The sequence below is a fragment of the Clytia hemisphaerica genome, unplaced genomic scaffold, assembly GCF_902728285.1.
Source record: "Clytia hemisphaerica strain Z4C2 unplaced genomic scaffold, Clytia hemisphaerica genome assembly, whole genome shotgun sequence".
Taxonomy (NCBI): Eukaryota; Metazoa; Cnidaria; class Hydrozoa; order Leptothecata; family Clytiidae; genus Clytia; species Clytia hemisphaerica.
Window position 1 is genome coordinate 50,680 of NW_027104306.1, and position 21,295 is coordinate 71,974.

General features: G+C 35.2%; 2 protein-coding genes and 1 long non-coding RNA gene across 3 annotated transcripts in view; 2 read left to right on the forward strand and 1 right to left on the reverse strand.

Annotated features, from left to right (window-relative positions):
• Positions 1–21,295, forward strand: part of LOC136817487 (uncharacterized) — a 59,587-nt gene that overhangs the window by 12,988 nt on the left and 25,304 nt on the right. The gene's annotated exons all lie outside the window — the stretch shown is intronic.
• Positions 50–15,069, forward strand: LOC136817481 (uncharacterized). The gene is made up of 7 exons (XM_067073809.1): positions 50–147; positions 793–828; positions 8,992–9,101; positions 10,645–10,856; positions 11,167–11,256; positions 14,096–14,124; positions 14,711–15,069. The coding sequence occupies exons 2-7, from the start codon at positions 826–828 to the stop codon at positions 14,984–14,986; spliced, it is 720 nt and encodes a 239-aa protein (XP_066929910.1). The 5' UTR covers positions 50–147; positions 793–825; the 3' UTR covers positions 14,987–15,069.
• On the reverse strand, positions 16,985–19,650 carry LOC136817483 (fibropellin-1-like). Its single transcript, XM_067073811.1, has 3 exons — positions 19,570–19,650; positions 19,013–19,079; positions 16,985–18,336 (listed from the first exon to the last, which is right to left on the reverse strand). Exons 2-3 carry the CDS (start codon positions 19,065–19,067, stop codon positions 17,156–17,158), a joined length of 1,236 nt encoding a protein of 411 aa, XP_066929912.1. The 5' UTR covers positions 19,068–19,079; positions 19,570–19,650; the 3' UTR covers positions 16,985–17,155.

A 21,295-nucleotide genomic window follows, 5' to 3' on the forward strand; every position in this document is an offset into this window, starting at 1 on the left:
GAGAGTTCTATTTGGACGAATCCAACGCTCCATTGTAATAATTTGTCAGTTAAAAAGCTAAACGAAGGAGAGTTATGTCTTGATAAAGTTGGAGAAGAATTGAGAAGACCCAAAAACATTTTTTAAACACTAGGCTGACTATTCAAGGTAAGAACTTTCTTATATTCAAATTGAAAAAAAAAATATTTCTAAGTTGAATGTCGAAGAGGACCTTAACTTTCACCACTTTCAAATGATATTGTTCCGTTTTGTTTCAAAACGAAAAGAAGCAATTCTATTGGTTAATTTGAATTCTCTTCTCACTCTAAACCAATAGAATAACTGCGAACATGGTCTTTAACTTTTATTCAAGCCAATATTTTTTTCAATATTTTAGTGCCTCTTACTTATTTTCTGGTTAAATAGAATATTGTCCTGGTGAAATAAATAAAATTCGATACTGACTAGTTCCTAATTATCATAGCTTTATTTAACCACTGTGATTCTACTAGATTTCTGTTTAAAAACAGACACGAGAGTGACTTCATTCAATGAGTACTATTTTAGTAATAAAGCTAAAGGATAAATATTACACACTCCTAAGCAATGATGGTAATTACATAAGGTGTGAAGTAGCTGATATGAATACCCTAAGGGAGATCACCTCAGCTCTAAAATGGTAAACAAAGTAATTAGCATGAATAATTCATATTTCTAGCAATTTCTTAGTAGCCAATTGACTTAGCTTTCAAGGGCTGATTTTTTGGCTTCCGCTAGGAAAGGTTTGAGACCGATTTTTATATTATTTTTTAGATTGATTTCATTCGTTTAAGATTGCAACACACAATGGTGAGTTTGTTTCTCTTTCTCACGCAATTTATGAGAAGTTTGGACTCCCAGGGTCACCCAGGGCCACCCAGGGCCGCCTACAGGGATCCTTTATCGAATCATTTTGCTTATAATTAAAAAGATAATAAATAGGACTCTACACGCTCAGGAGATTTTCACGTTTTATCGAAATTTTCCAAACAAAAGAACTTCAAAAATAAGAACACCCAAAAGCTTTTTGATGTACCCTGAGTATCAGAGGTTGAGTTTTCAAAGAATTTTGAGGTAAAATTTGAGAAATTTCAAAAAAATTCGCCCTGAAAAGGGCAAAAAATTTCGAAAACTTGCACTATAAGGGTCGATTTTCAGCCAAATTTTTCCTGCACTGTAAGGGTCCGATCTTAGAGACCTGATTTTTGGCCGAACGTAAGGTCTTTTTCAAAATCGAGTGCCCCCCCCCGGGGTTTTAGGACCTATAAAAAGCCTTAAAATGTTCTTAACATGTTCTTAATATTTTGACTATCGAAGCCTTATAATAAAAATTACGTGTAGTTTTAAAACAGTCATTTTCCAAAAAAGCTGGAAAAAAATTCTCTAAAAAAAGATCGAGGTTTTGTCGTGATATTAAAAACTCGAATTTTACTAAAATGAAGATAGACCACATACACGTGGGCTAGTTCAAATAATATCATTTGTCGTCTAGGCTGAACACAAGGAAATCTTTACATTTTTGTTTAGTCTTCAAAAAATGTGGAATTTTAAGTCGCCCTGGAAACATTTCATCCACATGTATTAACTAACTTCAGTGCAGAATTTATTAGGCGTACAAACTTTCGCGAGCAGAAACTTTCACGATTTTCGCGAATTTTGGCCCTTTTCGCGAAAGTAAATGTATTTAAAAATTCTTAATAGGGCAATTCGCGAAAGTTTATGCTCGCGAAAAATTCTCAAAAAAAGTGGAAATCTATAAAACCTCGAAATCGTAATAAATATCGAATTTTCGGCATATTTTTATCCTTTATGCCTTTTTAAAGTCGAAGAGCAGCCGCCTTTATCAGATTTAAGGAATATTTTTCACTTTTAAGGCAATTTTCATTCGAAAATTCTCATTTTTATCCAACGATTCGCGAAAGTTTATGCTCGCGAAAAACATTTTTTCATCAAATTCGCGAAAGTAAATGTCGTGCATTTTGCGATTTTTCGTCCTCGCGAAAGTTTCTGCTCGCGAAAGTTTGTACGCCTAAGTAAAATAACTCCTTTACACGTCTTTTTATAAGAACATTTTTTTTAAAAGCTTTGGGATGTTCTCAACGTTTTGAGTTTTAAGCCTGAAAATGTTTTTAAAATTTTCTTGTTCTCCCCCTTGGGTGAGTTTTTTTGTGAAATTTCCCTAATGAAATTGGATGTTTCAGAGTCTGCAAACCCTTAAAATGTTCTTAACCTGTTCTTAATATTTTGGTCTTAAAAACGTTTAATTTTAATTGCCCTTTACCGTCCTTTTTGGTAATTGGGATCAGGTAAGGTTTCCGTGGGCGCTGGTTGAATTCTTTATCAGTTTTCGAGCCAGATAAAGAATTCGCCCAACGATGATTTTACTGACCAGATTTATTGAAAAAAGGCACTTAAAACTGTTAAAGAATTCTCCCAAGACTGTTTAACAATTGACCCAAGACTGTTAAAGAATCTGCCTTTCTGATAAAGCATCTGCCCCAAACCTGATAAAGAATGTACTCCCCTCCAGATAAAGAATCTGCCCACCTGTTTAACGATCTGCCCTCCACCAGATTAAGAATTGACCCAAGACTGTTTAACAATTGACCCAAGACTGTTTAACAATTGACCCGACACTGTTCAACAATTGACCCAAGACTGTTTAACAATTGACCCAAGACTGTTAAACAATTGACCCAAGACTGTTTAACAATTGACCCAAGATTGTTTAACAATTGACCCGAAACTGTTCAACAATTGACCCAAGACTGTTTAACAATTGACCCAAGACTGTTTAACAATTGACCCAAGACTGTTTAACAATTCACCCGAAACTGTTCAACAATTGACCCAAGACTGTTTAACAATTGACCCAAAACTGTTTAACAATTCACCCAAAACTGTTCAACAATTCACCCAAGACTGTTTAACAATTGACCCGAAACTGTTTAACAATTCACCCAAGACTGTTTAACGATTCACCCGAAACTGTTTAACAATTGACCCAAGACTGTTTAACAATTCACCCGAAACTGTTCAACAATTGACCCAAGACTGTTTAACAATTGACCCAAGACTGTTTAACAATTGACCCAAGACTGTTTAACAATTGATCCAAGACTGTTTAACAATTCACCCGAAACTGTTCAACAATTGACCCAAGACTGTTTAACAATTGACCCAAGACTGTTTAACAATTCACCCAAGACTGTTTAACAATTCACCCGAAACTGTTCAACAATTGACCCAAGACTGTTTAACAATTGACCCAAGACTGTTTAACAATTCACCCAAGACTGTTTAACAATTCACCCAAAACTGTTTAACAATTCACCCAAAACTGTTCAACAATTCACCCAAGACTGTTTAACAATTGACCCAAGACTGTTTAACGATTCACCCGAAACTGTTCAACAATTGACCCAAGACTGTTCAACGATTCACCCAAGACTGTTTAACGATTCACCCAAGACTGTCTAACAATTGACCCGAAACTGTTTAACAATTCACCCAAGACTGTTTAACGATTCACCCGAAACTGTTTAACAATTGACCCAAGACTGTTTAACGATTCACCCGAAACTGTTAAACGATTCACCCGAAACTTTTTACCAATTGACCCAAGACTGTTTAACAATTGACCCAAGACTGTTTAACGATTCATCCGAAACTGTTTAACAATTGACGCAAGGTTACGATTGTTTAAAATGTTCGTTCAGACTCCTATCCAAGAAAATATTGATCCCAAATTCAATAAAGTTTTGCGAATAAGTAAAATTTCCACTGACAAAAAAGTTTTCCGATCTCTTCTAAATAAATTTTTGCTAAAGTTTCTCAAAAGCGTTATTCTTTGGAAAATTTTTGATTTTGTCAAGATTCTTGTTACCATACTGTATATGGTCCTATATGGAATAATTCTTCGAAACGGTATTTGAAGTTTGTGTTGTCTTTTCTCTTTGTTTTACAAAATGAAAAGAAAATAGTAAAATCAATCTGAAACGATATGCCATATACAAAACAATAAGCAGCAATGTACAAAACAATAAAAGAAGCTACGTTTTTTATACGAACAAACTCTGTAGGAACATTCAAAAACTTTTTAAAAACATGGGAAACAAGCGATTTTTTTTAAAACTGGTAAAAATGTTGAAAATACGAACATTTTAAGGCTTAAAACTGAAAAAGGTTAAGAACATCCGAAGGCGAAGGCTTCTTTTAAACCACGGGTATATACAAAACAATAAGAAGTTTAGTATTTATTAGTCGACTAATAAATACTAAACTGACGTTCAATCTTATAATTATCTCCCAATTATCTGTAGATTATATACTTCTTTTAAACGACGGGTATATACAAAACAACAAGAAGTTTAGTATTTATTAGTCGACTAATAAATACTAAACTGACGTTCAATCTTATAATTATCTCCCAATTATCTGTAGATTATATACTGTAGAAACAATTTTATCTGAACACTGTCAAAATACTACAATTACATAACAAGATAATTGCTGTGAAATAATGTCGGTCCTTCGCATTTTCAAAAAGCTCCAGAAGTGTGAAACTTGAATTTAGAAAGAAAGATAGAAAATTATGGAATATAATTGGTTGGAATTAGAGACACTTAGTCACCTGCCTGTCAAAGAAAAAGTTAAGCGGTTATTAATATGCTATGTAATGTGGGGGCGTACAAGGATCTGTGTCACCGAAATACCGACGATTTTTTTTGAATTCGCCGAAAAACCAACAATTATTTAGCCAAACACCGACACACCGACATAACTTTTTTCGAAACAAATGAATTCTTTTGCCGTTTTCGTGTTGTATTTTACCACCTTCTTCAACTTTCATTTGAATATTTGGCCAAAGTATTTTTTACTATATCTCTCTTCTACAGGTCTCATGACGGATATTTTCCTTTAAGTATGTATTACATCAGGCCATGCATGGGGTGATCATACGAACATGCTGACGCATGCAACTCATTAGCAAGTGCGAAAATATCCCCGGTGGTTATTTATAAAAACCCACCCTTAAAAACGTCACAACCCGTAAGTTGGATTATATGAAAATCTAATGTTTTGCAAGAGTCTTTCAAAATATCAACTGCAGTGGGAGAATTTTTCGATTAGTTCGATTGTATGTATGTGACGTTTGAGCACCCAGGCGTAATGCCAATTTTAATGAATGTCTGTACTCTCTGGTCTCTAATAGACGTCTCCCCCTGCTAATTAAATTTTCGAAAATTTTTTACCCAGGACATTCACATTCCAACCCCCCCGCTTATTATTTTTTGGGAAAATGTTTTTGAAAGTTCCTTCTTTTGCCCTAATTCTTCTGTATGTAAGTTTTACATTTTTTTCCAACCCCCCCCCCAGCAATTACAACTAATACTTTTTTTCCATTGAGTAAATTAATCTTTTTGTGATGTTTTGATGTGATTATTTTAAATTTTTATCCTGAGGTAAAATTTTCCTGGATCTTTAGAAAACATCGGTAACATAGGCAAACGGCGGCCACCCAAGGGTAATCGCGGCCACTTTTAGAGGCTAAATTTCACACGTTTTTAAGTGGAAAAAAGGAAAGATTTTTTATAGCTTTGGAAAGCTCAGGATTTCTAATTTCCAAAATTACTATACCTACATACAAAAAGTCTGAGACAAAACTCAATTATTCTCAGCCCAAAATCTTTTTAAACTTTTCAAAAAGTGAAATGCAAGGGCATCTTTCTATTTTTTCCAAGGGTGGCCGCGATTTTCCTACGAATTTTGCAACCATACATGTTGCCGTTCAATGACTTTTAAAACTTATAAATTGCTTGGTTTTTAAAAACAATTGAACTACCATTCGATTACTGATGTATTTTACTATACTCAGCCGAATTTTCTAACGAAATAAACAAAGAGTCTTGGAGAAATCCTGAAGTTTGTACAAAATCCAATGGAGGCAGTTATTTCACTTTTTTTCAAGACTCATAATGGATACATCATTGAATGTGTTTGGTTCCTTGCTTCAAACTTTATTCAAAGTCTATAGTCCATCACTTTGAAAAGTTTTTTTGCGAAGCGAATTTAAGAGCGAAGCAGTTTTGCTATATTGTGCACGTACCTTTAACTTCTATCCCAAGCGAAAATTTGCTATAAAATTTGCTATATAAATCACATCTTCAAACCGATGATTTTATCAAAATCACCTTGAATGGTTTGGCTTGAAGCCACGAAAACTTTCTCGGTTTGGTAGCTAGGACTGCGAAAAATGCCGTTTTAAAATGGTGTACCCTAGCAGTGAACAGCAACAAACTTACCGGAAGCCGAAACACGGACTTAGAATCTGAAGTTGATCAAATTGCCGCGCGGGCGGCACGCATCTAAGCAATCTAAGCAGTGGTTCTTCGGTTTTTAATGTTTATTTTGCTGTTAAATGGAAAAAAAATAGTTTGAACGGTGACAGAAAGGATCTTCATCATCCCTTGACTTTTAACAGCAAGTATCAAGTATCAAATAAGGTCAATCAATGAGAGGTTTTTGCAAGTCGCGCGGGCGGGAAGAGTGCTCTTTTAGTGAACGGAACTTACCTTGCAAAACCAAGTGGATATTCTATGATAAAGAAGTACGGAGGTAATCAAATTTGTCGAATTTGTCAAGAAATAAATCAAAACTGCTGAAGAACCAACAAGCCATCTTTGTACATTTTTGTTGTTGTTTTATTTTTATGTTTTGTGATGATTTCGACAGACGATTCGTGATTCGAATAAAAATGTTCGATCGTTCAACGAGTATCGTTCGATTTTATTAAGGCACCGTTTACACTAGAATAACTAGAAGGAAAACAAAAGAGCGATGCGCAGGGCAGCGGCGGGTGTTGTGCCGCCGTGGATTATGTAATGTGTTTGGGGCATTAAGGCTCTTACGACCCTGTCTCTATTATATAGCGGCTTTATCAGAAGGAGGAATCTTTAGAGAGTCTCTTATTTTGCTAGCAACTTGCGAATTGAGGTGGAGTCTGGATCGCTTTGCAACCCTTATACAATACGGCTAGTTCGATGTACAAGTTTTACTGTTCGAAAACATCAGTTCGCAGAATCAAATTGTTGCTTTCACTCAAAATATAGGCTTCCAAAGCTTTCCCAGATGTGAGAAATGAAATGAAACATTCAATAATATCATAATTCAGTCCAAAACAATACATAAGCTCAGTTTCCATGTCAAAAACACAGCTGACTGCCTCCAAAATGTGAATGTTTTTGAAAATACCACTTCTTCGGTTACCATCTTTAATTACATCATATTAAGAAATTCCGGGGAAAAAAGGCGGTATTGACTTAGACGCCCAAAAAGGGCGTAAAAAGAGCTTTCATTTGGTATGTCATGATGCTATGTTTAGAGCAGTCATACGGAAATGACGCCCTAGCAACAGATGCGATTTCCCGTTGCTAAGGAGAAAATTGTATATCAGGGCTCATAAGAAACCCAATATATCGGCAGATATTTATGCTACGGCCCTGAAATTTTCAGGGTATGTTCAGGAAGGATAAAGGATCCTAAAAAGCCCTAAATCCCGAAATTGATAAATTATTTTCACCAATTTTCAAAATCTCATATGACTACCCCCTTAACATTGGACATTGGGGGACATTGTTAAACTGAGTCAAGGGGGCATTGTTAAACCGAGTTAAGGGGACATTGTTAAACTGATTTAGGGGAGATTCTTGAACTCAGAGTTAGTTTCTATTGTTTAAATCCGCTAATTTCGCCATTTTTTATCCGTTGGCATGAGATTTTCAGTAACGAGATACTCTACAGTCTTGGGTCAATCGTTAAACAGTCTTGGGTGAATCGTTGAACAGTCTTGGGTCAATTGTTGAACAGTTTCGGGTGAATCGTTAAACAGTCTTGGGTCAATTGTTAAACAGTCTTGGGTAAATTGTTGAACAGTTTCGGGTGAATTGTTAAACAGTTTTGGGTGAATTGTTAAACAGTCTTGGGTGAATTGTTAAACAGTCTTGGGTCAATTGTTAAACAGTCTTGGGTCAATTGTTGAACAGTTTCGGGTGAATTGTTAAACAGTCTTGGGTCAATTGTTAAACAGTCTTGGGTCAATTGTTAAACAGTCTTGGGTCAATTGTTGAACAGTTTCGGGTGAATTGTTAAACAGTCTTGGGTCAATTGTTAAACAGTCTTGGGTCAATTGTTAAACAGTCTTGGGTCAATTGTTGAACAGTTTCGGGTGAATTGTTAAACAGTCTTGGGTGAATTGTTAAACAGTCTTGGGTCAATTGTTAAACAGTCTTGGGTCAATTGTTGAACAGTTTCGGGTGAATTGTTAAACAGTCTTGGGTCAATTGTTAAACAGTCTTGGGTCAATTGTTAAACAGTCTTGGGTCAATTGTTGAACAGTTTCGGGTGAATTGTTAAACAGTCTTGGGTCAATTGTTAAACAGTCTTGGGTCAATTGTTAAACAGTCTTGGGTCAATTGTTGAACAGTTTCGGGTGAATTGTTAAACAGTCTTGGGTCAATTGTTAAACAGTCTTGGGTCAATTGTTGAACAGTTTCGGGTGAATTGTTAAACAGTCTTGGGTCAATTGTTAAACAGTCTTGGGTCAATTCTTAATCTGGTGGAGGGCAGATCGTTAAACAGGTGGGCAGATTCTTTATCTGGAGGGGAGTACATTCTTTATCAGGTTTGGGGCAGATGCTTTATCAGAAAGGCAGATTCTTTAACAGTCTTGGGTCAATTGTTAAACAGTCTTGGGAGAATTCTTTAACAGTTTTAAGTGCCTTTTTTCAATAATCTGGTCAGTAAAATCATCGTTGGGCGAATTCTTTATCTGGCTCGAAAACTGATAAAGAATTCAACCAGCGCCCACGGAAACCTTACCTGATCCGGGGTAATTGTTTTATTTCCCGTTTAGGGTTTTTCAAATCCAAACCCCCTAATATAGGCCCCAAAAGTTTTTATTTCTTATTTCAGCATTGGCAACTTTTGGCTACCATTTTGTTTGTGGTTACTATTAGTAACCATGTTTATGGGAAAGCTGCAATGCATGATGGTCCTGTTTTCTCCGAAGCAGAAGATGAAATGTGAGTAATTGTTGTTTTTCTGACTCTCGCTTATTCGAACTTTTATCTTTCAAAACTTTCGATAATTGGAACTTGTTTCTAGTCCCCTTCAAGAAGAAACCCTACTTAAGTACTTTCTACAATTCGAATCTTCTTATTATAATTCGAACAAATAAGATTCCCTGTTCGAGTTCGAATTAACGAGAGTCCACTGAATGTTTCGTATTTTTTTTTAAAGTCAATATTTTTATCAGTTTAATGAAGCTTCGATCGTTAGATTTGAATTTCCCTTTCCTCCTGACGTTTTTGAAGAAACAGAAATATTAAAGGTTATATTTTTAAACAAGTGTTCCCGTTTCATATTGGACACATATTTCATATCAGGACAGTGTCTACCTATTGTTATATTGTGCTGATATAGGCGAAAAAATGTTTTTCTCTTCCTCTTTCTGAACAATCTTGCTCCACATCTGTGTCAATCCAATATGAAAAAGCTTGCAAATTAAAATTGATAAGTAAGCAAAGGATATCACTCTTATTTAAAACAAAACAAAATCTTTAATGACCTGCTGATAATTTTAGTATTGTATGATGTTTGTTATCCTACCCACTACTCTCGGGTACCTAATAGCCGTCCCCCCGCTAATTAATTTTTCGAAAATTTTCCACCCAGGACATTCTTATTCCAACCCCCCCCCCGCTTATTAATTTTTGGGAAAATGTTTTTGAAAGTTCCCTCTTTTGTCCTAATTCTGCTGTATAAGCCTCCTTTTCAAAAATTTCCCACCCAGGACATTTTTATTCCAATCCCCCCGCTTATTAAGTTTTGAGATTTTTTCCAACCCCCCCCCCGCTTATTCCAAACTCCCTGGCTATGAGGTACCCGAGAGTAGTCACATAGTAACGCTCAGCGTTAAATATTCCTACCAGGATCGGTAGGGATTTTTCTCCATACCTTTAAGTGAGGGTGGACGAACTAAAATCCATCTGTTACCCCCGGAAGATTTAGAATAACTTTTAACCCCTGGAAAATGAAAATTTTTCCTTAGAACCACCACCGGAAAATCATTCTCGGGTTACCCCATGGAAATGTTCGTCCACCCCCTGTATGGATATATAATAGAATGACCCTTTTATCTATCGTATTTCCATGCGAAGGGTTGAATTCTCACTCTACTATAAAAACAAAACCATTACATTTTTGATCCGGGGGGTGGGGGATACTAGGGCAAAATGGTTACGGGGATGCGCCGCTGGTCAGGGTACCTTTTTTTTACCTCTACGAGTCCCAGGTAGGGTTGCAAAAACACCAAAATAGAAAAATCAGTCCCTCGTAGGGTGCCTTTTTTGGAAAATTTGGGGAAAAAGTTGAAAATTTGAGAAAATTTTGGAATTTCAGTTCCATTCAGGGTCACTTTATTTTCGCAAATTTTGAGTCCCACGTAGGGTCCATTTTTCGAACCTCAGTGTAGCACCCCCGTCGGTCGGCAAGGATAGTACCCCCCGGGTTTTGATCCGAGCTTTCACTAATATGTTATTAAAAACATGTATCTTGATTTCATAGGCTGATAAAACTTATCGATGAATTGCGAGGACCAATCCAATCACAGGATGAATATACAGGCGAAACTCCATCCAGTGAACCGTCTTTCGATGAAGCTCTTCGACGTTCGTTCTCAAGCCACAGAGATTTCTTACGCGCTTTCAAAGAAGATTTGGAAGAACATGAACGGAAACGAGGAGCGACTAAATGTCCGTTAGTTGGACGTGAAGGAAGTATGTCCGATATTTAACACGGGTTTAGAAGGATGTGACAATTTCATTTTGAAAATATTTCACACAAGTGAATTTTCCAAAACGAAAAACCAAAAATTCCTCAGTGATTAATTTGCTAAGTGAGATTGATTTCATTAGATGTGCAGATTTTGAGGTTTCGATGATAAGTCGTGCAATCCAAGGGGTAGGAGTGGCGCCCTCAGCTATCGAACGAGGAGCCTTCGGGTCGCCTCAACTGCAGGGTGGTAGACCTGCTTATTTAAACTAGACATTAGAAAGTAAATGCTTTATGTTTTTTCTTTTCTTCCAGATTGTCCAGGTCGAAAAGATGTCAATGGTTGTGGAACAGAAATGTTCAAGAAAATTCCTTTCCCCTTCCGAGACACGATGACTCCTTCATGTAATAAACTAGACTATGTTATAGTCTAAGACGAATCACTATCTAAGAAAAAAGCCCAAAGCCGAAGAAAATTCGCAAACGGGTTTTTTTGCCGAAAAGAGTTAACAGTCGGAGAGTTGCCAGTCTTAGACTATACGATTTTGGTACAAAATACAAAAACAGCCCAAATCGCACGAATTCGAGTTTCCGTATGCGAGGCCAACTGTACTCGGTATTCGAAAAAATCAAAACAAAAAAAAAGAGGCGGGAGAGAAACTGAGATAAAAAAAGAGGGATTCCAAGAAATATTATAGTTCTCTTTGGAGACCCTCTTCCTTTTATTCCCTTTATATTTTCTTGGAACTACACTTTCTTTTCTTAGAAAACAATTTTTATAAACAGTAATTTTTTAAATAAGTTTGTAATTTCTTTGCAACAAGGATATCTATCTAAACTTTCACCTTATAAATTTCTTAAAAAACATCAAATCATGTAAGTTTGTTTGTATGTTGTTTTTTTGCCTGAGGATTATATCCTTATATTTACCCCTTTCATATATTAAAGTCCATGTAAATAAAAAGCTATAGTACATTCTCCCCACCACCATTTGCCCAAAGACAAAGGATATGTATACAAATCATTGACAGTTTTATAAATACTTGCAATTTCGAATTTGTGACTTTTCTGTTTTGTTTGATAAAAAAATTTACAGTAGTGGATGAAAAATCTTATGATAATTTGCAGGGAAAAAGTAAAAAAGCTCCAGCTTGCAAAGCTTTGCAGTATGTTGATCTTGCTTTGATTTGAGCTTGAATTTCTTTCTACCCAAAAAGAGACGTTAAAAATGAGGATGGAATAGGAGAAAAGTTAAGAAATCCCCAGAAATTAGCTTAAAATGGAAAAGTACCAATTAGTAATAAACCTTGAGGCAGATTTAAATGACATTAAATTTCTTATTTACAAAAACTGATAAATAGGTAATTCAATCATGATAAACAAATGATTCTAAACTGTCTTCCGACAATACTGTACACGTTTTTTATTTTATAAGGAACACGTTTATAAGGAACTCGAGGCTGAAAATGGTTCAAAAAATAAGGAATTGTGTTAAGGAACTGCTCAGCCTGAGAATAAGTGGATTTGAAAATAATGTACCTTATTGGGACCAATTTGACCAAATTTTGATCTTTCAAGGGGCAAAAAGTTCAAAATTTCCTATGTAGTAAGGAACTCGATAAGGAACTTTGAGACTGAAATTCTCTGTAAAAATAAGGAACTCCAGGCTCAGAGCAAAGTTAAGGTTCCTTATAAAAAAAAACAACGTGTATTACAGTCTCGACTAACTCCAGAAGGCTGATGTAAATTTTTCCAAGTCATAATCTCAAATTATATCAGGACGTCAAGTGAAATAAACGTTGGTGAAATATTCCAAGTCATAATCTCAAATTGTACCAGGACGTCAAGTGAAATATTCCAAGTTATAATCCCAAATTAAACCGTGACGTGAAGTGAAATATTCCAATAAATAATCTCAAATTGTACCAGGACGTCAAGTGAAATATTCCAAGTCATAATCTCAAATTGTACCAGAACGTCAAGTGAAATATTCCAAGTTATAATCTCAAATTGTACCAGAACGTCAAGTGAAATATTCCAAGTTATAATCCCAAATTAAAACGCGACGTGAAGTGAAATATTCCAAAAATAATCTCAAATTGTACCAGAACATCAAGTGAAATATTCCAAGTTATAATCCCAAACTAAACCACGACGTGAAGTGAAATATTCCAAGTTATAATTTCAAATTGTACCAGGACGTCAAGTGAAATATTCCAAGTCATAATCTCAAATTGCACCAGAACGTCAAGTGAAATATTCCAAGTTATAATCCCAAATTAAACCAGGACGTGAAGTGAAATATTGCAATTTATAATCTCAAATTATACCAGGACGTTGTGAAATATTGCAAGTCTTAATCTCAATAATAAACCAGGATGCTGTGCCAAATATTTCATTTCTGTATTGTGCTCTCTGCAAATTACTGCCATATTTTCCCATCATGCATCCAATTTCTGAATTTCTGATTCTTACCTAGAAAATTTAGAATAATAATCTGATAATTTTTACAGGTACGACTAGGTAACTGAATTTCTCGACAATTCAAATCAAAATGAGAAAATGTGAAAGTTTTCGAACAAGAAGTATGTTAAAAGCAGTCTTTTAAAGTCCACAATTGACAATAAGTACTTTGTTTGACATTTTTCAAAGTTGTCAAAGAACTGCTAACACAAGATGAAAATAACCTTTTAAGAGTGGAGATATGAGGGTATTCACATATCTAATGAAACACTGCCTGTGATTCATAGGATTCATAAGAAATATACAAACTGACTTACCTACTTAGTTTCTCTGTGTCTTTTTGCTGTATGTAGACTTGTTGAAAAATCATTTTAAAACAGCTTCTACAGAAGCATACTTGAGGAATAAGTACTCCCTAAAACTAAGTTATCTTGTAGTCTCAATAAAACAAATGAACCAAGAAGAAAAAATCCATAATGAGCTGGATTTTCACAGAAAAACCATAGATCCATCTTGTCCTTGTGTCTCTTCCCAGTGACCAGCGTGTTTTTGATCGTTTGAACCAAGCTCGGCCTTTAAACTTAGGCGGTTTTCACCACGGATCGACTAACCAGTCTCACTGGTTAGTCCAAGCAAAACCGCAAAATCTTTTTTATGCCAAAGAGTTATCGTCCGTTTCTTCGAAACTCTCCCGCCGATTTTTTTCCGTATACCGCCATAACGCCATACCGCCATTTTTTCCCGCCTCTACTATCACTGTAACGGACGATAACATCGTCTAGTAATAAACATGATATCTGTTATGGATGCGTAAGTTTATCATTATTTTCGATTAAACCTCTTTAATTCATTTGAAGATATTTTACTATGTCACTGCAGTGATCAGCTTTTTGTGGTGGCTAAAACACTTTTTTCTCGAATTGAGATTATAAGTTTTATAAAAGAAAAACAATGAAAAAGAGCCCTTGAATTTCCAAGTCAATGGAATGATGATAAAAAAAATCAAATTATTTCATTTTTTACCCTTTTCACCCTGAATAGAAAATAGCATGTAACAGATGCATGAATCCTATGAAATAGGCTAAATATACCAGATGATTCTTGAGGTGGACACTTCTCTATATGGTAGCACTATGGTACTTCGTTATAGTTGGCTAGTACAATCTTGGGCCCAATGTATGATCGTTTTAACGTTTCAACCTTTTTTTTGATTTGTTGACGAAGGTAAAATCTCATATACAATGAAGTCAAAATATTTCTAACCAAATATTGGGACACTTGCCTTATTAGCGTCCAAATACAGTATCTGGAACTTAGAATATTGCGAACAGGCAAAATATTTGTAAAATCCATTCATGAAAATGCTTAATCTTTCTCGATCCTTCCAAATGTTTAGGGCTACACAAGACATTGGACACAAAAATCTTGTGATAAGCAATTTAAGAATGACATGTACAAAAAATGTGACTGCAAATACCTTGACTCGTGGTGGCTGGTGAGAAAGGCTGCAACATTGGCCTGCAAAGGAACTGCATTCACCATGTACCACTTAGTTCGATTGTTCGGTGCCGGAGCTATATCCAAGACTGACAGACATTTCTGTCACGACAGATGTATTTTACCTTATGGTAGCCCAGTTATTGCTCTTTATCCTAAGATTATTAAAGGATGAGAGTATTGTTTAAGTATGTAGTAATGTTCTTAAATATATTGTAAAATTTATTGATTACAGCAAAAGGAGAAATATATACAGTACACGTTTTTTTTTTTCAAGAAACACACTTTTAAGAAACATGAGGCTCAGAATGCCTAAAAACTAAGAAACATCTAAGAAACATGCTGAGGCTGAGAATGAGAAAATAACATTTTTTAATTCGGTTTTTATAAGAACCTTCCAATCCAGCCTTTCATAAGGCTGATTATGTCAAAAAGTTTAGAAACATGTAAGAAACATTTAAGGCTCAAAAGGCCGATTTCTTAAGAAACATTGAGGCTGCTTGGTAAAACTAGTTTCTTAAAAAAAAAAAAACGTGTACGTCTATTTACATTTTCGCCGTGAACCTCGATTTTGCCGAAGTTTAGAGATTCATGATATTCATGACTTAATGTTTTCTACGGAAATACCCCGGTTTTAGCCAGTAGTGTCAAATTTAAACTAGACAAAAGTTGTATAAAAATTGCCACTACTGGCAAAAACTGAGGTCTTTCTTTAGAAAACATTACGTCATGAATATCATGAATTAAACCCTTCATGTACGATTCTATTTTAATCAAAAGTTAAAGAACCCTCCTTAGGCAATTGAAAAATAATTTTGAAGATTAAACTTCTGAAATCAGTGAATCATACTAGTTCATCCGCTTTAAGTGTGCACTCATTTTTGGAGGTTCTATAAATTAATGTCCGTCCGTCTGTTACCAGCTTTTCTCAGGATTGGCTCATTAATTTTTTCTGATTTTTTGTTCAAAATGATGTAAAATGGCAATATTCAAAATTTTATGGAGCCCAAAAACTGCCTAAAAGTAGATTTTTTCGGACGTGTGCAAAATTGCTTCTTGATTTTTTGCAGATTTTTATTACATTAGTCTTTAGGTAGTTCCATTCAGCATGTAGCTTGTTGTTTTTTAAAAGTTTTTCTTGGCAACGAATGCTTCTATTCTGATATATTATATACCGTTGGAAAGATAATTCAGAGCAATATAATTTTTGAGAAAATAATACAAAAGATTTGTTGAAAAAATGTTTTGTAATGATTATTTCATCCAAGGTGCATGCATAAGAAAGCTTGGAATAATTTCATCCGGAAAGAAATTCTATATCTGAAATCAGAAAGCTTCAAGGTACCTCTGTACCAAAAAGGGAGTTTATAGCACTAAATCACTAAAGGATAGAAGTTTCATTTTTTGCTTCTTTTTTTTTCATCTTCATTTAAAAAGAATTCTATAATAATTTTTTTCAAAGCTTATAGTGCTCTGAATTATCTTTTCAACGGTGTATAATTTGTTAGATTTAAAGCATTTGTTGAAAAATGGCAATCAAAACAATCTTTAGAGCACAAATAATAGTGGAGTCAATTAAAAAAAACAATTTTGCAATTCGTTAACAGAATCGTGAAATTTTGCACTGGGGCTCAGATTGGTCTATATACTGTATGAAGAATTTCAATGGAGACAAACTTCAAATCTCACCTGCCATACCTAACTGACTCCAATGTAAGGCTAATTGACTTTAAAACGATTTCAAATTCTTTGGTATTTAGGATACCAGAACCCTTGTAAACCACCCTATATATCTATCGGCGACTGTAGCTTGAAAGTAGAGCACCCAGCTAACTCTGGAGTTCGACCCCCAGCTGGGCCATACACAAGATTCCTAAAATGGTACTTGATGCCTCTCAGCTAGATGCTCTGCAACTATAGAGACGGATCAAGGGTAAGCGGAGAAATCCAGGAAAAGGATTGGCGTTCTCCCCTACCTTTGGGTAGACAGCTAGAGAAAAGGGAGCCTTCAGGTCACCCCCGACTACGTTCGCAAACTTACTTTATATCAATATGACTGCTGACAGAGAAAATCTGATTGTCATAAAGTGTGTGTCTGTTCATAAGACGGATGGGAAAAGCTAGAATCGTGGAGTAAATGAACCACTACAGGTGAACGACTTTAAATGCTCTGTTATATATTCATCAAAACAATAAAAAAAATTCTAAAAAATTCTAAAAATTGATTAGACTCATACAAAATTATCACATAAAATTAATCAGCAAAATAAAACAATAAAGGTTTTTAGGTTTGTTCGATAATTTCCGTGTTCAAAGGCAGCTCGAAAAAGTATCCAGTAATGTTTTACCATTCATAAGCGGGTTTATAACTCCTTCTTTGACAGAATTTTCCAGTGAATCCATTTTTGCATTGACATTTGAAACCATTGACAAGATCTTTGCATTTTCCTCCGTTCTTGCAGCTATTTCTCTTGCAATCGTTGATGTTGGTTTGACAGAATTTTCCTGTGAATCCTTTCTTGCATTGACATTTGAAACCATTGACAAGATCTTTGCATTTTCCTCCGTTCTTGCAGCTATTTCTCTTGCAATCGTTGATGTTGGTTTGACAGAATTTTCCAGTGAATCCTTTCTTGCATTGACATTTGAAACCATTGACAAGATCTTTGCATTTTCCTCCGTTCTTGCAGCTATTTCTCTTGCAATCGTTGATGTTGGTTTGACAGAACTTTCCTGTGAATCCTTTCTTGCATTGACATTTGAAACCATTGACAAGATCTTTGCATTTTCCTCCGTTCTTGCAGCTATTTTTCTTGCAATCGTTGATGTTGGTTTGGCAGAATTTTCCAGTGAATCCTTTCTTGCATTGACATTTGAAACCATTGACAAGATCTTTGCATTTTCCTCCGTCCTTGCAGCTATTTCTCTTGCAATCATTGATGTTGGTTTGACAGAATTTTCCAGTGAATCCTTTCTTGCATTGACATTTGAAACCATTGACGAGATCTTTGCATTTTCCTCCGTTCTTGCAGCTATTTCTCTTGCAATCATTGATGTTGGTTTGACAGAATTTTCCAGTGAATCCTTTCTTGCATTGGCATTTGAAACCATTGATAAGGTCTTTGCATTTTCCTCCGTTCTTGCAGCTATTTCTCTTGCAATCATTGATGTTGGTTTGACAGAATTTTCCTGTGAATCCTTTCTTGCATTGACATTTGAAACCATTGACAAGATCTTTGCATTTTCCTCCGTTCTTGCAGCTATTTCTCTTGCAATCATTGATGTTGGTTTGACAGAATTTTCCAGTGAATCCTTTCTTGCATTGACATTTGAAACCATTGACAAGATCTTTGCATTTTCCTCCGTTCTTGCAGCTATTTCTCTTGCAATCATTGATGTTGGTTTGACAGAATTTTCCAGTGAATCCTTTCTTGCATTCACATTTAAATGAGGTATAAAGGCTTTTACATTTGCCTTTGTTCTTGCAGGTCACACCTTTACAAAAGTTTGGGCGTGGATAGTAGCCTGAAAATTAAAAAGAAAACTTGTACAAGTCTAAGATCATCAAGTCTAAATCAGCCGCCAAATATAACAAAATCATATTTAGGATAGAAATTCTACCAAGAATCAGCATTTTTAAGTATAATAGTAAAAAATATTAAAATACAAAGTAATTTTTTACAACCGCTTAAAATTTCCCTATCTGCCTTATTAAATACCTGCCAAAAATCCCATTTTCGCCAACCGGCAAATTAAGTACATGCTAAAATCGATAAAATCAAAGTACCTCACCCCGGGTCAATAAAAGTCAATAACCAATTTTGTAATTCTATTATTCAAAAGTCAAACGACCCTTTTAATGTTTACAAATACGCCCCTGTGTCACAGGGAAATTAGGCAGAAATTTCGTCCCCGGTGGGAAAATACCCTGAAATTTCAGCCCTATATCCCAGATATTGATTTTGATTTTATCCCAAATAGAAATTCAAAGTTTCAAGATTGCACTCCAAAACCCTCACCACTGGATTTTTTAACCTTGGAACAATGGAATTTCTATCCCCATTGGGATTTTGATAAGAGTTTTTATCCCCACTGAGGAAAAAGTTCCACCGGGGCTGTGAGACAGGGGTGTACAAATGAAACATCTGTATTTGTTAAAAAAATGATGCCCATCATAATTGATTGTAAAATATTCACAAACCTGCATAAGTTAAGCCAATGATGGCACTGACCAAAAGTAATGTTAAACTTCTCATGGTTGATTAGCTCTAAACAAAACGAGACAATTTTGAAATTAATTTTCCAGATATAGTTTAACTACAGCCCCTTCTCACAGACCCGGTGGGATTTTTCAGCTTGTGGAGATAAAAACAACGGACCAAAACTCGATGGGGATTGTTCTTTTCATCTTATTTACGGCTGGGGATTTTAATTCCATTGTTTTCAAATCAGTAAATTCAGTGTGGATGAAAAAAGAAGCACAATATTTTACAGTGAGGATTCGCTGATCTGATTATTTTCAGTGGGGACAAAAACTAAAGTATAATTTTCCACTGGGGAAGATATTTTGGCCAATTTTTTCAGTAGAAAGGGTTCCGAGTGGGTCTGTGAGAAGGGGATGCTTAACTGTAACGTAATAACTGAAATGGAAATATGACGTATAGGTAAAATAAATTTGAAGATACGAAACATCAAAAATGTGTTTCAAACTGGTAGAAATTTAGGTCTAGAATTCAAAAGATATGTTTTTGTTCTTACCTCTAATTCAAACAAATTCTTTAGTGTTCACTTTGGTCTCGATTTATCCTCGTCCTCTTATTTGGGAGTAGGATAAAGAAGTAAAAAGTTGTGAATGATTTCTCCATTCAAACCCATCTTCTTTTATACTGAATTTCCAAGTCGCTAGAACCCAGGCTCTTCCTTGATAATGAATTATCATCAATTATCATTACTCTCAGGAAATACTTAGAAGAAGGCGTAAAAATTGAATAAGGAAGAATTTAGAAGTTTAAATTAGAAAATAATTATTTTTGAAAAATGTAAAAATGTAATTATATTTTATCAGTCACCAGACCAACTTCCTTGTTCTTCCTAATTCTCGTTCTATCATTATAACACTTTAAAGAACTTGTTATATTTTATCTGACTCAGCAAATGTTTTTTATTTAATTACAACTTGTCGTCACATTGGTCGTCACATTAGTCTTATCTTGAAAGATTTTGTAGGACTCTCTCAACAGAGATTTTCCAGGTCGAATTTTTCAAATGGAGTAGTTGTGCGTTATGCATTGTATCGAGAAGATTTAGCAAATTTTAGCAAAATTGAAGGTTGGAAAAACGACCGTTACCCTGAGTGAATTTTTAAAACATTTTTCTGGCCTTTTGTATTGATATATATGGACAAAAAATAATCTTTTCAATAACTCTAATGAAAAAGTTTCTTTTTCAAGCCTTACAGTGCGCTTTTTCCTGTCACTAAACCTTGATCTCCACGGGCGCTATGGTGTTAACACTGTTCCTTGTGTAATGCCGTCATACCATGCCTAATTCCGTCATAGCAACTATCTGGCCTTTTAATGTTTTTTACTATGAAAATAAATTAAACTTTATGAGAAGGCTGTTTAAAAAAATTACTCCAACAACCTTGCAGACCAGATAATCTCTATGACGGAAAGAGACAATATATGTCGGTATTACACAAAGTTACGGCAGTATTTTTATATTATTGGTTGGTTATCATTTTTCTGGAAAAACGTGTGGACGACTATATACCACAGATCTGTAAAGCCCGAAGGGCTAGATTTGCGGCTTTTATCGAAAAGTGAAGCCTAGGTTTGGAAGGATTTCCTACCAAAGTCACGCGACTAAAATATGTAATTTCACCGGTTTGAGAGATGTGAAATAGCGTTTGCCGCCTACTTTTTTTGATCTCGCGCTCCGAAAACAATTAAAATGCTAGATCCTATCCATCGGCACGAAATTTAAAAAGTCAAATTTTTGCTTCACTTTTTTTTGCTGGAGAAAGCTTAAAGCTGCCTATCTAGCCCTTCGGGCTTTACAGATATCTGTGCTATATACTCTTATTTTCCATAAGAACAATTTCGTAAGAACAATAAAATATGCTGAGCCTGGAATTATGCAAAATCTCAGGCACATTAGTAGGTCAAAGTATTAGAAATAGGGTCTAAACCCTAAGATACCTCAAAACTGCCCTAAAAAAATGATCAGAATAGTTTGAGGTTAGAAAACAGTCGAGTCTGAACATTACTGGAAGCGACAAACTCTCAAATCCTACCACACAAGGAATTGTAGACTGTCCGCACTAAATTACACGTTTTTCTATTAGACTACTATTCTACTATATAAGAACATAGGCTTCGATGGCCAAAATGTTAAGGACAAGTTAAGAACATTTTAAGGCCTTGGCGGCTCTAAAACACCTGATTTCTTAGAAAAACGCATAAAAGATACCCACAAAATGGCG

Bases quoted from the DNA above. Each gene is read 5' to 3' on its own strand.
- LOC136817481 (XM_067073809.1), top strand. The intron at 11,257-14,095 runs GTAATAAACTAG...TAACATCGTCTA, and splicing joins AGACACGATGACTCCTTCAT to GTAATAAACATGATATCTGT. The intron at 14,125-14,710 runs GTAAGTTTATCA...CCAAATGTTTAG, and splicing joins ATGATATCTGTTATGGATGC to GGCTACACAAGACATTGGAC.
- LOC136817483 (XM_067073811.1), bottom strand. From the start codon at position 19,067: ATGAGAAGTTTAACATTACTTTTGGTCAGTGCCATCATTGGCTTAACT. The intron at 18,337-19,012 runs GTTTGTGAATAT...TTTAATTTTCAG, and splicing joins CATTGGCTTAACTTATGCAG to GCTACTATCCACGCCCAAAC.